Source organism: Manacus vitellinus, unplaced genomic scaffold, assembly GCF_001715985.3.
Source record: "Manacus vitellinus isolate BGI_N305 unplaced genomic scaffold, ASM171598v3 scaffold_57_pilon, whole genome shotgun sequence".
NCBI classification, from domain to species: domain Eukaryota; kingdom Metazoa; phylum Chordata; class Aves; order Passeriformes; family Pipridae; genus Manacus; species Manacus vitellinus.
Window position 1 is genome coordinate 3,239,494 of NW_021940666.1, and position 13,678 is coordinate 3,253,171.

The 13,678-nt window shown below is 37.3% G+C and overlaps 1 protein-coding gene across 6 annotated transcripts in view; it reads left to right on the plus strand.

Annotated features, from left to right (window-relative positions):
* Positions 1–1,508: 1,508 nt before the first annotated feature.
* The window catches only part of LOC103757914 (golgin subfamily B member 1-like), a 37,507-nt gene continuing 25,337 nt past the window's right edge, over positions 1,509–13,678 (plus strand). For 3 of the 6 annotated variants that reach the window (XM_018081799.2, XM_018081805.2, XM_018081800.2), the window contains exons 1-14: positions 1,509–1,550; positions 4,760–4,817; positions 5,456–5,599; positions 6,372–6,518; positions 7,455–7,577; positions 8,149–8,316; positions 8,675–8,860; positions 9,751–9,873; positions 10,046–10,159; positions 11,010–11,331; positions 11,694–11,803; positions 12,144–12,261; positions 12,794–12,885; positions 13,356–13,507. In XM_018081799.2, the coding sequence (XP_017937288.2) occupies positions 4,773–4,817; positions 5,456–5,599; positions 6,372–6,518; positions 7,455–7,577; positions 8,149–8,316; positions 8,675–8,860; positions 9,751–9,873; positions 10,046–10,159; positions 11,010–11,331; positions 11,694–11,803; positions 12,144–12,261; positions 12,794–12,885; positions 13,356–13,507 (1,844 nt within the window). In that variant the 5' untranslated portion in view covers positions 1,509–1,550; positions 4,760–4,772. The remainder of the gene's footprint in view (positions 1,551–4,759; positions 4,818–5,455; positions 5,600–6,371; positions 6,519–7,454; positions 7,578–8,148; positions 8,317–8,674; positions 8,861–9,750; positions 9,874–10,045; positions 10,160–11,009; positions 11,332–11,693; positions 11,804–12,143; positions 12,262–12,793; positions 12,886–13,355; positions 13,508–13,678) is intronic. The other 3 variants (XM_018081801.2, XM_018081803.2, XM_018081804.2) reach the window with 2 other exon arrangements.

A 13,678-nucleotide genomic window follows, 5' to 3' on the forward strand; every position in this document is an offset into this window, starting at 1 on the left:
TATTTTTTTATATATATGTGTATATATATGTAAAATTCACATTATACACTGCAATGTAATGAGGTGGTGGAATTTTACTGGAGACTTTGGCATTGTTCAGCACAGGTCAGTTGTGAATTTTTGGGATGCTGTGCACCTATACCTTTACTAAGAGGTACTTTGAGACCACAACTGAATGAAACTGGGTCTCTCTTCAGGAATTTTTTCAGAGTCATTCACTTTTCCCTAATGATGTTTATACACATTGATGAGGTCCCCTCTCAGTCATCTCTTGAAGCTGGACAGCCCCAACTCTCTCAGCCTTTCCTCATAAGAGATGCTTCAGTCCCTTAATCAATGTTGTTGCCCTGAATTACCTTGATCTCATTTTTTAATTGTCTTGGAGGGTCATTTTTTATTTTTCCTTGGGTTACATTTTTGTTCTTCGTAACTTGTAATGTTTTGCTTCTGATGGAGCTGATTTCTCTACCTTGCTAAAATAATTACAGCTGAACCTGCTTGAGACAGAGGCACTTAGAAAATGGGGAAGTTTCAGGTTCCTAACCCTTATTACAGTCAGATTCCAATTAACTTCTCTGTTACAAATCATGCAGTGTTAGCTCACTTCACAAAGGAATACTTACTGCTTGGTATAAAAGACACATTTAGATGGAATATAGAAAGTTGACATTACTTTATTCAGCGTTGAGGTACACGGGGATCACTCCACAAAACATGTACATCACTTATCAAGCCTTTTAATTATTTACACATTTCAGCAAACACAGGAATTAGTTCAATGGCTTACAAGTCACATAGTTCTCTTTGTTAATTAGTATTCTATCTTCTATCAGTTATCGGTTTCTCGCTTCTCATGCTAATTAGTCCACATTTTCAGTCTTTTTATTACAAGTCTTCCTGTTATCTTTTTATTATCTTTTTCCCGGATAGGGCATCTCTGGTTCACGTAACGTGTGTCTTCGTGGTAACTGCATTCTTGGTGTCCAGGTCTCAACAATAAATAAATAAATTCCTCTCCCAGGTCTAAAAGAAATGAAGCACATCAGGCCTTAAACTTTAAATTTGTTTTTCTAACACACGGACGCCCCCCAGATCTCGTCATCTTGCATTAAAACAAGAATATCCCCCTGCTGCTGCACAGGCTCCTTTTTAAAGGGATACAATTTGTTCGGTGACAGCTGTTAAATCTCATCGCGTTTTTCACAAAGCGACGCGTGACCACCTGAGGGCAGCACAGGCCCGGTGGGTGGAGGTGCGACACAACATCTAATGCACAGCAAGGTGTAGGAGACGTGTGTAACTCGTACGGAGGGTCCCTGTTTTTTTCACGAGAAGGAAGTTTAGGACTAACGCGACATAAATAGGGTAAAAATCCCCCAAAGCCGTGTGGAAGGCGGGCAGTCCTCCGGGCCGCCAGGGGGCGCGGCGGCCGGTGGCGGTGCCGCTCCGGCGGGGCGCGGCGGAGGCTGCGGGCCGCAGAGGCGGCGGCGGCCGCACGGGGGCTGGGCTCGGGGCTCGGGGGGCTCGGCCGCCCCTCCGCCGCCCCGCAGGTGAGTCCGGGGGTGGGATAAACCCTGCCCGGCTGAGCCTCGGCCGTGCGGGTGGAATCCCTCGGGAGGCGCGGGGGGGGTGAAGTGCTCGGGGTCATGGACCCCCAATCCCATGTGCTGCTGGAGCCGGGATGGGAATGATGGGAGTGATGGAAATAGCTCGTTCTGTTTCTGTCTGCCTCCCATGCACCTGCGCTGCTGTGGTCTGCCCTTAGAAAATAGTGCTTCGATTGTATGTTACTTTTATTATATGTCTATATGAAATAACACGTATTTATTATAGAAATTAATATAAATAAAACGTATCACCAAACTACTCTTTAAAATTGTTTTTTTTTATTTATCGTTTTATTATTTATTTTTATTTAATTTTATCTATATAAAATATTTAATCTATAAATAGAAATGTATATATTATTGAATTAATATAAATACTAATGCATATTATTATTAAATTATTATGAATAATAATTTATACTATTATAAAATAGTATATATTTTATATATACTATATAGTATATATTATATATGCTAAATAGTATATATTTTATATATATATTTATACTGTTATATACTATTATTCTTTAAATGTGGTCAGTGTGATCAGGATATAGTGCTTGTAACAGCTACATAAATATATTAGTATATTTTTACAGAGTGTGTGTGCTTTGGTTAACACAGCTCCAGTTTGTACTTCTTGCCTATATGTCATATGTTCATGTAGATTTTGCTCAAGATTTTGCCCGGGTTTTGGCCAGGAGCTCTTAGTTCATACATGACACAGATCTTTTGAAAACAAATTTGTCTTGTTCAGCAGAAGAACCAACATCCAGACAAGGGTTAAACCAAAAGTGTGCAGATATGAGGAGAAAATAATTCTATTAAAATGGTTTGCTTTCAGTGGGCGTGTTCACAGCAGAGAGTTTTTCCAGGAAATGGATTTAAAATAATAAAAGACTTAGCTGGGATTTTACACTCTCTGTTTTTCTGCTTGTAGAAGAGAAGGAGGAAGGGAACTGCCCTTATATTCCTTTGTACTGAGAGGGGCAGAGCTCTCCCTCAGTATTTTCTTCCACAGTCTATTTCTGCAAGAGAAGGGGGAAAGGTCCTTCCTTAACAGCTTGATGGTGAGAACTCAAATAAGTGCTCTTCGAAGGCATTTTTTTATCAATATGATTTTGGAATAGATGTGTGAAAAGCTAGACAAACACCAGGAGTTCTGTGAGAGTCAGAAGACTGTTCCTCTGCCCGGGTAGTCACCTGGAGAGGGATTTGTAAGATTATAGTTCAGTGTTTTGCCATGTAGTTGGTCACCCTGAGCTGTGGGACTTGTGTGAGTGCTGCACAATGAGCTGCTGCCAAAATCTGTATGTACCCCTTGTACTGGGCCCTGGGGTATCTGACTGAGGGGAGGAAGGTGGCTGGAAAGTGCCCAGGTGCATAATACCTTGTTAGGTTTTCTTTAGTCGGATTTGGCTGCAGCTGGTAATGAATGAATATGAAGGCAAAGCTGCCACTGGGACTTTTCTTTTTTGCTAACGTCCCGTTGTGATAAGAGCTGAAAACTCACTTGTACTTTCAGCATCAGGAGAAACTTGTTTCGTAAAATTAAGTGGCATCTGTTGTATCTCATGGAATTTGTGGAAGATAAGACTATCCTGCTGTTCTTCAGTGAGGAGATCAATGGCCTGGAGTGTGTGGTGGATGCAGGGAATGGTTCTCAATGCAGCAGGGCATGTAAGATGAGCAGGATGAAGGGCTGGCAGTAATATGAAACCTTGACAGTGAGAGTGAGCAGCTTGAACTTGAAGAAAAGCAAATATCTGTCATTGAAACCTTCAGAGAGGAGAGCCACAGAAAATTTGGACTCCCTGTTTCTCTTATGCCTGGTGCCTGAGAGTGTCCTAGGCACAGTCTACCAGAGGAAGGGAAATGGGGATCAAAAATTTACCTGAATTGAGTTTAGATGTCCTTCAAGGAGAAGGGATCAAGTTGAGTGGTCCAGAAGCTTTAACTTCTTGCGTGTACCCCAGAAAAATAGGAAAAATACATTGTTGTTGGGTAAGGAAAGCTTGGTCGATTTTATTTCCCAGCATGATCTGGAAAACTTGTCAATATTCAGTGTCATTGGTGTAAATAACTGCTCCTTTCTGCTGCGTTTTTAAGGTGTTCGGGTAGGAATGCTGGCAGGTGAAGCAAACAAAATGATTGCATCAGTCAGGGCTGGAAATGAGCTAAAAAATTCATAAATGAAATACAAATGCACCACCATGTTACATCTAGTGAGTCATTGTGTCCTCTTTGTAACCCTTTTATGTGTGTGGAAATGAGCTTTTCACTGAGAACAGGTTTGATGTTACAGCTCTGGAGTAGTTGTGAGAGGAGTTTTTTACTTACAGGTTCTGTAATTCCCATCCCCAAGCCCATGGTTTTAATGTTAGGAAAGATCCCTGGAGAATCCAGTTTGGCCTTGGAGGTGATGTGGGCCATAGATTGCAACCTGTGATTCCTGAGTTTAGCTTGGAAGTGCTAAACAGCTTTAAAAGCAGCCTCTGCTATCAGTCTGCATTCTTTTAAAGATAAGACATGTGCTAATGTTGATTATAAATTGCTTTCCAAATTCAGGGTTGGCCTGGGAATGCCTATTTCAAAAGTCTCCAGTACAGATTACAAAGGACACATGATTTTCCTCTGGGTGTTACTATGTGAGAGGGAGAATTACTGAGCAGGTGCGGTGCTAGTTGTGTTTTTCAGATGTGCAGCAGTCACAACAATTAAAGCAGTTGGTTCTTTAGTGGTTTGTAACTTTCTGTATGATTTGTTAGAAATCCACACTGTTTTCCTGCAGTGACAGGCAGTGTTTAAGGTCAGGTTAAATATTAGCAGACTATATGTGGTTTGTATCTTCTATTTATGTGTTGGAGAAGCAGCTGTGCTGAATGATAAAGACTTTTTATGGATTATTTTTGGTAGTAGTGACGTTCTACTGCCCAGCAGTTTTTAGAAAAGGCATATTACACATATTTCATACATGATGTCATTATTTCTCAACAACTGGTAATATGGTGGAGATCAGAGGTGCTGTCAGAGTGAACCAATGAGTTTCAAGCATTTCACAATGAAGTACATAGGGAGAAGTCTGAATTAATTACAGCTCTCTGAGAGTCTCTGTTACTTACTGTGTTCTTATTTAATTTCTGTTTTCAAAGCCATCGTGGAGCTATGTGGAAATGGGGTAGTGGAGATGATTCTCCATCCAAAACAGTAGTAAGTGCTGAATTACTGTTAATATCTTAAGAATTTAATTTAACTTTTCTTATACTAATCATATGTATTTGCTCTGTTATAAAAGAGTTGTTTGACTAGCTTTGCCATGACAGTTCTAGGACTCTAAAAGTCAGGTTGTGTTCTTGTTTCTTATCTACTTGGTGTTTAATCTCTCATGCATAACCCAGCTGCTGTATTCCTCTTCCCTCTGCTTATCTTGCCTTGAGGAAACATCTGTAGGAATTATATAAGCTTTAGCCCAAGTGTATTTCTGTGTAGAGTATGTTCAGTATCAGTATTTTATTGATATTTATTTTATCTCCCAACACTGTTGGTTGTCACAACACAAATACAATGAATGAGGAAATTCAGTTTTAGATACCTGGAATGCTTTGATGGTTTTGCTGTAATTCAAAGTAATATTCTTAAAGCAGTTTTCAAGATTTACAGTTCTATGTGAGGATCAAACTTGCTAAAAATGGCCTGTTGTAGGGATGTATAGTAAATGTAAGTTTTAATATTTAATTTAATAAGATTTGCTGAATTTAAAAAAACCCCAAAACTCAACACACCAGCTGCAGGCTTTTTGAGGTTGTCTGCAGAATTTTGTTTGATCCAAGCACAATTAATCCCTGCAGGCTGCAGGCTCCCAGGATGCAGGAAACATGTCTGTGATGGATTTGACTGAACAGCTGACAAGCACTGAGCAGCTGGTGGCACAGCTAAAGGAGCTTGTCAGGGAGAAGGATGCTGAGCTGCAGAATAAAGACCTTCAGTTAAAGGTACTGAGTGTGTGTTCTGTCAAAAAGAATATTTAAAAGACCCCTTCAGTCCTGTTTATAATGTTTTTATAGATACAAATCTGTTACAGTAGCTCAAGGAACATGGTCACACGGAGCTGTTATGGTTTCTGGACATTGCTGCTTTTTCCCAGCATGTGTAACTAGGAAGAATTTATATCTAATATCCTAAAGATTTTTTGGGGGGTTGTTATTCTTTTCTCTGTTTTTTTAAACGCTCGTAAGGTTGGACTGTTCCTGCAAGACTTATTTTTCCACTTTTTATAAAATACCTTCTGTGGTTGTGAACAGCCAAGTGTTAAAATATTGAATTTTTTAAAATTCCACTGTGAATTAAGTAATCTCTTTAAACAAAACAAAATGAACTTGTATAGTATTATAAAATATTATTAATCAATATTATTATAGAAAGTATAGTATTTTGTCTTCCTTTTTGCATAAAAAAATAATTCTTCTTTTTAAAAAATCAAGTCCAGAACCTGTACAGCGATGAAAAAAACATGAAAATTTGTATCATAATGCTCTGGATTCTGTACACTAATAATAAACCATGTGCTGAAAGTTTAAATAATAGAAAGAAAACTTAAATAATGAAAATGAGACATTGCAATGTCTCATCAGGGGAGAGATTTTTTTTTTCTTTATCACTTCAGATTTCTCCCTCTCTTTTTTTTTTTTTTTTTTTAATGGAAGCACTGAAGGAAGCAGTTGTCCATGGAGCTAATTTAGTCCTTCATGACTTTGATGTTTGTAGGAGGAGAAGGAATCTGCTGATGCCAAACTTTCCAAGCTGAAGCTGCAGAACAAAGCCAAGGTTGCATCATTAACCTCCCAGTTGGAAGAGCTTAAGAAGCAGTTACCAGGAGCAGGAGGCTTAGAGGCAAAAGCAGAACCAAAAAAGGTGAGTGTCCTCACATTTTAAACCATGTATAATTCCTGTGGGCAGTTTGCCATGCTGGACTCCATGTGGAGCCAAAGTTCACATTAGGATCAGGGTGCTGTCAATTCATCTATGTTGCTATTTAATAGTTTTATTTTTCTACAGACATTTAGAAAATGGTACATTCCTTTCAAATTGTTTTAGTAAAAAAAAAATTCTTACTGATCTTCATCTTATTATCAGCTCAAAGTTTTAACACATGTGAATCAGGAAGGAAACATTTTGAGAAGAAATGAAAACCTAACTTATTCCTTAGGAAATGGAAAACTGTCCTTGGTAGCAAAATTTAAATTAAGTGTTGGAATGTTTCATTTCAGTGACAGGTGTTTTACTGTTAACAGAGATCTGTTTGTAGTAACACAGTTGTGCAAGTAGGCTTTTACTTCTTCAAAATAGCATATTTGGACTTCATACAGCTTCTAAAATAACTTTAGTGAGGCTTTGGTATTTTTAGGGCATTTGTTTTTTAAAGCAGTGCTGAAAGGGAACAACAACAGCTTGTAGCAGTCCCTAATTGTCCTCAGAAATGTGCAGTGCCATTATTTATGATTCTGATCTATTTTGCTAATAAAACATGCTTAGCAATTGCTCTCGATAGCATAATAATAGTGTTTATAACCCAGCAGTTACACCTATGGAAATTACTTATCAATAATTATCATTAATAATTTAAATACAGAGACTTTTATGAGCTTAATACAAATTCTATGCCTGGTTTGTCCAGCTTCTACATGGAATATATAAGAGAACTGAAACACAAACCATGAGTAAAGCCCACTTTTTCTCACTAATATTATTTGAGTAGATAGAGGTAAAGAAGCCAGGTGTTACCTGTTAATGGAAAGCAGCCATGTTTTCCCTGTTAATGGAATGCAAACCTCCCTGGTTTTTTTTCAGGCATCAAAAGATGGTGACCAGGAAAATGCTGCAGCAAATCGTGGGAAAATATTAGTGCTGAGAAGGAGAATTGAAGAACTGGAATCCCAGATCACCCAGAAAAATGAGGAGTTACAAAAAAAGGTAGCATTTTGCATGATCCCAAGGGTGTGGCTTTCCACATTTGTGTATAGGATTATGTTTAAATATATTTATTTAAATATGTAGTTAATTCTATGCTGCTAAACACATATTCTGAGAGTTTTCTGTTGAGTAGAGGAGTTTATATGCTACAACTTCCCTGAACAAATGCAGTGGAATTCTGTCATTTTGCCTTCAGTGAGCAGTGAATCCTGAATGAATGGAATAGGATACAGAAAGATGAACTTTGTGGGTATTTAAATCATGTATTTTGAACAAAAATGCTGGCTTGCTTCAGTTTTTCTTGAGTCACAGCAGAAAGAAATGTAGGCAAGGGCTGATTGCATGTGTTCTGTGGACATGACTGTTCTCTCGGGAAGGTGGCAGGAATGTGAGCGTCACAGAGAAAAAGGTTCAGTAAGTAAAGATTATACTTAAAATTGAACCAGTTATACATCTGACTGTAATTTTTTTGAGTACCCTAATAGAGGCAGTAAGGAAATAAATGCAAATCAATCACCTGTGCTGTGGATGGAGGCAGAGATCTCAAGCAGTGCTGTGTTTTCACTGGCAGAGTGTTGAGCTGGAGGCCCAGCGCTGCCGTGGGGCTGAGATGGATTCCATGCTGGCAGAGAAGGAGAAGAGATTGGCTGAAAGGGATGCTTATATCATGGATTTACAGATGGCCTGTGGCTCCAGTGGGGCTGCCAATGAAATACACCTGCCCAGTGAAGAATTGAAGGTATATCAGCACCTCAGATATAAACTCTCCGTAGAGGTTTCAAGGAATCAGTGAATTCTGATGCCTCTCTGAAGCACAAATCCTCTGCAATTAATTTGTGAGAATAAAAATTCTTCACTGATTATTTTCATTTCTATTTACTTATAGTTTCATTTATCTTTATTCTGTTGTCATTACCGCCTACACCAATTAGTAGCAACTTCAGAATATGCTGAGAAATTTAATTCCAATTAAAACCCAACCTCAGTGTTGAGTTTAATGTTGCTCTAACTGAGAGAAGGGCTTCATGAGTGCTGTATCTTTTTTTTTTTTTTTTGGTGTCTATTCTGCTAATTGTCTTCTGGTTTGCAATTTAAAGAATCAGCTAGCAGCTAAAGAGTCATCACTGCAAAGCATGGAGATTCTAGTTCAGAACCTTACCAAGAAGGTTGTAGACAGTGAAGAAAAATGTAGCTTGTTCCAGGAACAGATTGAGAGCCTTAAAAATATTCAAAGCACAGAGAGAGAGTTTTTCCAAGGAAAAGAAGCCTCACATATGAAAAATGTAAGTAAACATATTGTAAAAATATTGATCATTTTTTGTGAGAGAAGTTGTGTCTTGGCTGTAGTGTTTAGGAAATGATATTTTTCATTCTAGATAATTTTTGATTAATGATCTATATAGTGTTCAGATGAAATTGTTAAATAATACTTAAAATTAAAAAAAAAGAAAAGTGGAGCTAGGGAGCATGTTACCCACTCCTTGATGTTACCAGGCTCTTTTACCTCCTTTGGAAGTTAAAACTCAGATTTTAATGTGATGTGTGTGTTTTCTCAGCATTTGAGTTCTACCACATATGAAATTACTCATCTCAGAGTTTCCCACATTACTGGATGTCTGAGTTTATTTTATCTGTAACAAAAATGTTACCTTTGATCCTGAGCAGACCACACCTGTTCAGCAGCAGGCAGGGAATTAGTTTGGATCCAGGAGAGAGAGGAGAAGACAGACAGCTGAGGCTGTAAAAGCCATTTTGGGGAGCAGATGTCACTCAGATACAAATTTGGGTAGGACATGGGTGAATTTATTCAAAATGTCATTAGCAAGATGCCAAAAGTTAGATCCAGTTCTTATAAAAATGATAAGAGGACTGAAAAACACCTTGGAAGTAGAAAACAGATTTTTGAGCAGCACACGGCTGAGTTTCAAAGTTGCCATTTGGGCTTAACTGATAGGAAGTTGCTAGAAATGAAGGTGATATTTGACTATTTAGCGTATTTACTGTTAACTGGAAGTAATATTTAGGCTTAAATGGAATCCATTATCTTGCAGTGCCTTCAGTTAGACAATGCAGTGTACTTTTACTTACAAAAAGGACTTATAAACATTTACTTTTAAAAGTTTGCTTACACCTTTGTGGTCTGGTTTCATATTTACTTTCTTTGTGGTTTTAGGTACGTGTGCTTCAAAAAATCATCCAGGAGAAACAAAAGGAGTTGGAAGCACAAAGAGAAAAGCATGAGCAGGAGCTCTTTAGATTAGCTGCTAAATCTGATGCAAGTGCTGACCTAGAACAGGTTTGTTGCTTTGGAAACTCAGTAGCTTGAATTTGGAATCATGGAATTACTGAACTGTGACACAGTTCAGATGTCTGGCTGGGAAAATAAAAATCAGTCTTATTCATTCTCTTCTGAAAGTTTTAACTGCTTTATAGATTACTTGATTATTTAATTTAATTTTTTTTCCTAGCTCCTAAAGGCCTTGAAACAGAAGCTCCATGAAAAGGAGGAGGTCATGCTTGGAAGGACACAGGTGATAGATGTCTTGCAAAAGGAACTGGATGACAAAGACCAGCAATTGAAAGTAAGAAATGGCATAAATGCACAACTAAATTCATCAGGTCATTTACAACCTCAAAAAGCTGTCTGGTTTTACATGAAGATTAGTTTAGGCAGTTCTCTGGGAGGCTTTGACTATTTGCTAGTAATGCAACTGTAGTTATTGAGACAAATATTAATTCCAGTTGGGAAATTACCTTAAAGGAGAGTTAAAGTCCATAAAGTATAAGACTGTCAGCTCTCACTCTTACTTTGTCTTGATAATTTTGGGAACCTGCCACGTAGGGAAGACTTTGCTGTCAAAAGTTTTCAGTTTCTCTAGTTAGCGGCTGCAGTGAGCCCCAAAACTGAGGCTTTTTGTTCCTGCCAAAGAGGGTGTTTTGCTAGTTTTGTGCCTTTCCTTTTGCTGTGTTGCAAAAGCAATACCTAATCAAGGTTCTTTGTGTTTAAGCACCTGCCATGATCTCTCGTGTTAACCTCTGAGTGATGCTGCTTCAGTTCAGCAGTGTAGAAAGAGGATGTTGTGGTCTCTCAGCTAAAACAGGCACATTATGGCCTGTCTGGAGTGCCAGGTCCAGCATTTCAGCCTTTTTCCTTTTTCTTCAGTATTTCATAGAACCAAACATTCTTTTTTATTTCATTTTCACCTATGGGAGAGGTTGCATGTGGTGCACTTAAATAGTGATGCCATTTAGATGAAGTTTTTTGAAAGTTAGAGCTGAGAAGCTTTTGTAGTAGAGCCAAGTTACCAACAGTAGCCCTAGTTTTTGATTGTAATGTATGTAGGAATACCAGTATAATATTTGACAGTGGTAGCAAAAATACTTTGCATTTAAATATAAATGTTTTTGTGTGTTGTGTTTATTTTTTAACAGGAGATTAATGAAAACCTGAAACGTCTCCTGTCTGAAAAAGAAAACCTCCAGTCTAAACTGGATGCTGAGAAACATGTAATGAGAGCCCAATTAAAAGACATGATGGAGAAACATGAGCTTGAAATGACAAAAGTTAAGGAGAAATATAATGCTGAACTGCATGAAATTCAAGAGAAACATGAAACTGAGCTGCAAGAGAAGGATCGGGCCCTGTTTCAGCTTCAGAAACAAGTGGCAGAATTGAGTGGGAGTGGACAGAGTAACTCCAAAGAAGCTAAAGATCTGGAATCTATAACCAAAGAGAAGATGGAAGATTTGGAAGGTATCCTTTTTAAACAGTTGTCGAATGGAAAGGGTTTCTTTGCCTCAGACTATTGTGTGTTTTAGGCCAATTTTGTACCTGTTGCAAGCAGAACTACATTAAATTTAGTGGAATATTATTGCCACACCAGTTAAAGTATCTATGATCAAGTGCTGTAATAATGAGGATTAGAGGATCACCAAGACAATCACATGAGCTATAAATTTCTCACTGTGTTTCTAATTGTTATATTTTTCTGTAAATGCCTTTTTCTTCTCTAAGTGTATAACTTCCAATTGCTAAAGGAATTAACATAGTTAATCTTTCTGCTGTTTTAAATAGTTTTAAATAATTTTAAATAATTTTTACTTCTTGTTTTTTAGTACAAGTGAAATTAAAAACAGAAGAGGCCAGCAAATCTGAAGCAAAGTTTCTGAAGATGAAGGCCTGGTCTAAATCAAGAATCAAACAGCTGGAGGATGAACTAAAAAATGTATGTGTAACTTTCTTTAATACTCCATGTCTGTCTTAAACTACTGTGCTTAGAGATTTGAGTGAAGAAAAGTAAAATATGGGATAAATAGAATATTAAAATAATTTACTTGAAGAATATATGAATAAATGTATAAAAATGGAATTACAAAAAATGTCGATACAAGATGAAGTTTAAACAAAAATAGTACAAACTGATATTACCAGCATTCAAGAGTAAGTTTGTTAGAGATGAGCTACTTTATTGCACTTTAAATATTCCTAAAAAATAAAAAAAAGGTTGCATTGACTTCTCTGTGCTTTTGCTGCATTTGAAAACCTGTGACTATTTTTTCTTTTAGTTTTCCTCAAAGAATAGTGATGTATCTGCCTTAAACAATCGTGTCTCAGAATTAGAAGTCGAAAATAAAGAACTGCAGTCAAAACTGCAATCGTTGTATGAAATCAGAACTCACAATGGTAAAAGAAAATCTTCTTGTTCTTTTTTTCAGTTGATTCAAAGTAAAGAGACAAATGAATTTTTAGTTTCCAAGTGTATTTTTTTTTCAAAAACAGATTCTGAAGTAACTTCATGCAGTTTTTAACAATAGCAGACCGTGTTTTAAGTCAGAGTTTCAGCTCAGCTTTGCCTTCCCTAAATCTACCTGTGCATAATTCTTGTTGCATTCAGGCTTAGGCAGAATAGGTGTAAACTTTTCAGGGATAGGCATCTTAGGAGGAAAAATGAGACCAAATAAACCTGGAATATTTATCAGCATGTATACAATAAACTTTTGAGAGCAGTGAGTTGCAAGTAAATTAAGAATTATCTTTCCTTTTGTAAGGATTTGAGAGGGAATTTTTGCTTAAAACCCCAGGTAGTTTAAAGTAGAGCTCTGTTATTAATATTGCATTTGCTCTGAACTTTCATTTTGAATATTTCTTTTAAATTTTTATTCATCTTCCATTTAATTATGTGTCCTAATGAACCAAATTTATTATGTTTTTGTAGAAGAACTGCTGAAAAAGCTGGAGGTCTATGAAGAGCAGCAAAGGAAGCTGCAGGCTGATCTCGATCAAGTTACAAAGAGAGCAGCTTCCCAGGTTAACTTGCAAATTGATTTGTATGAGTTACTGATTAATGGTGCTAATTGGACTTTGAAAAGTGTCAGCTGGATTTTGGAGCTGAGAATTAATTTCATGATAGATGGAATTGTCAGTGTCAGTAACTTCAGTTGGATAACAAGATGACAGCTTTTGAATTACTTAAAAATTAATTTCTACCTCCTTTGCCATGTACCTTAAATTACATTTTTCCAAGCAGTTTGCTATTTATTTAGTTATGTTTAACATGAGTCATCAAAGTGTGGCTGTTATTTTTGTAGGCAAAATATTTTTGATACTATATGAAGTGGTGGGGCTTGTTTTTCACATAATCAATGATAGCAATTATCACTTTCATAGATTTCTTTTATGCAAAGTGATGAATTATAATGGCTTATCAGCTTAAAGTATTATTCACATTTGCAGTGGGGTTTGGCAAATATATTCTAATGCACGATTTCTCTCGTTAGGCCAGTGAATCAGGTAGTGTGGATGAATTGCAGAGTCAGCTCTTGGAATGGCAGGAAAGTGTCCCAGAGTCAGAGGAGTCCCGGGATCAAGTCAGAGAAGAGAAATCTGCCATGGCCTTGAGGATGGCTCAGATTGAGGAGGAGAGAGAAGGTGAATTGCTTTATTTGCAGTACAATAATCATATTTTTATCTATATGTATGTGTGTGTCTGCTGAGCTTCAGGCTGAATTGATAGCACACCACCATGACTCATTTCTGTAGTCATATAATTTGTATATGAAATTGCTTAAATTCGCAATTTCTACTTTTTCTTGTTTCTTTG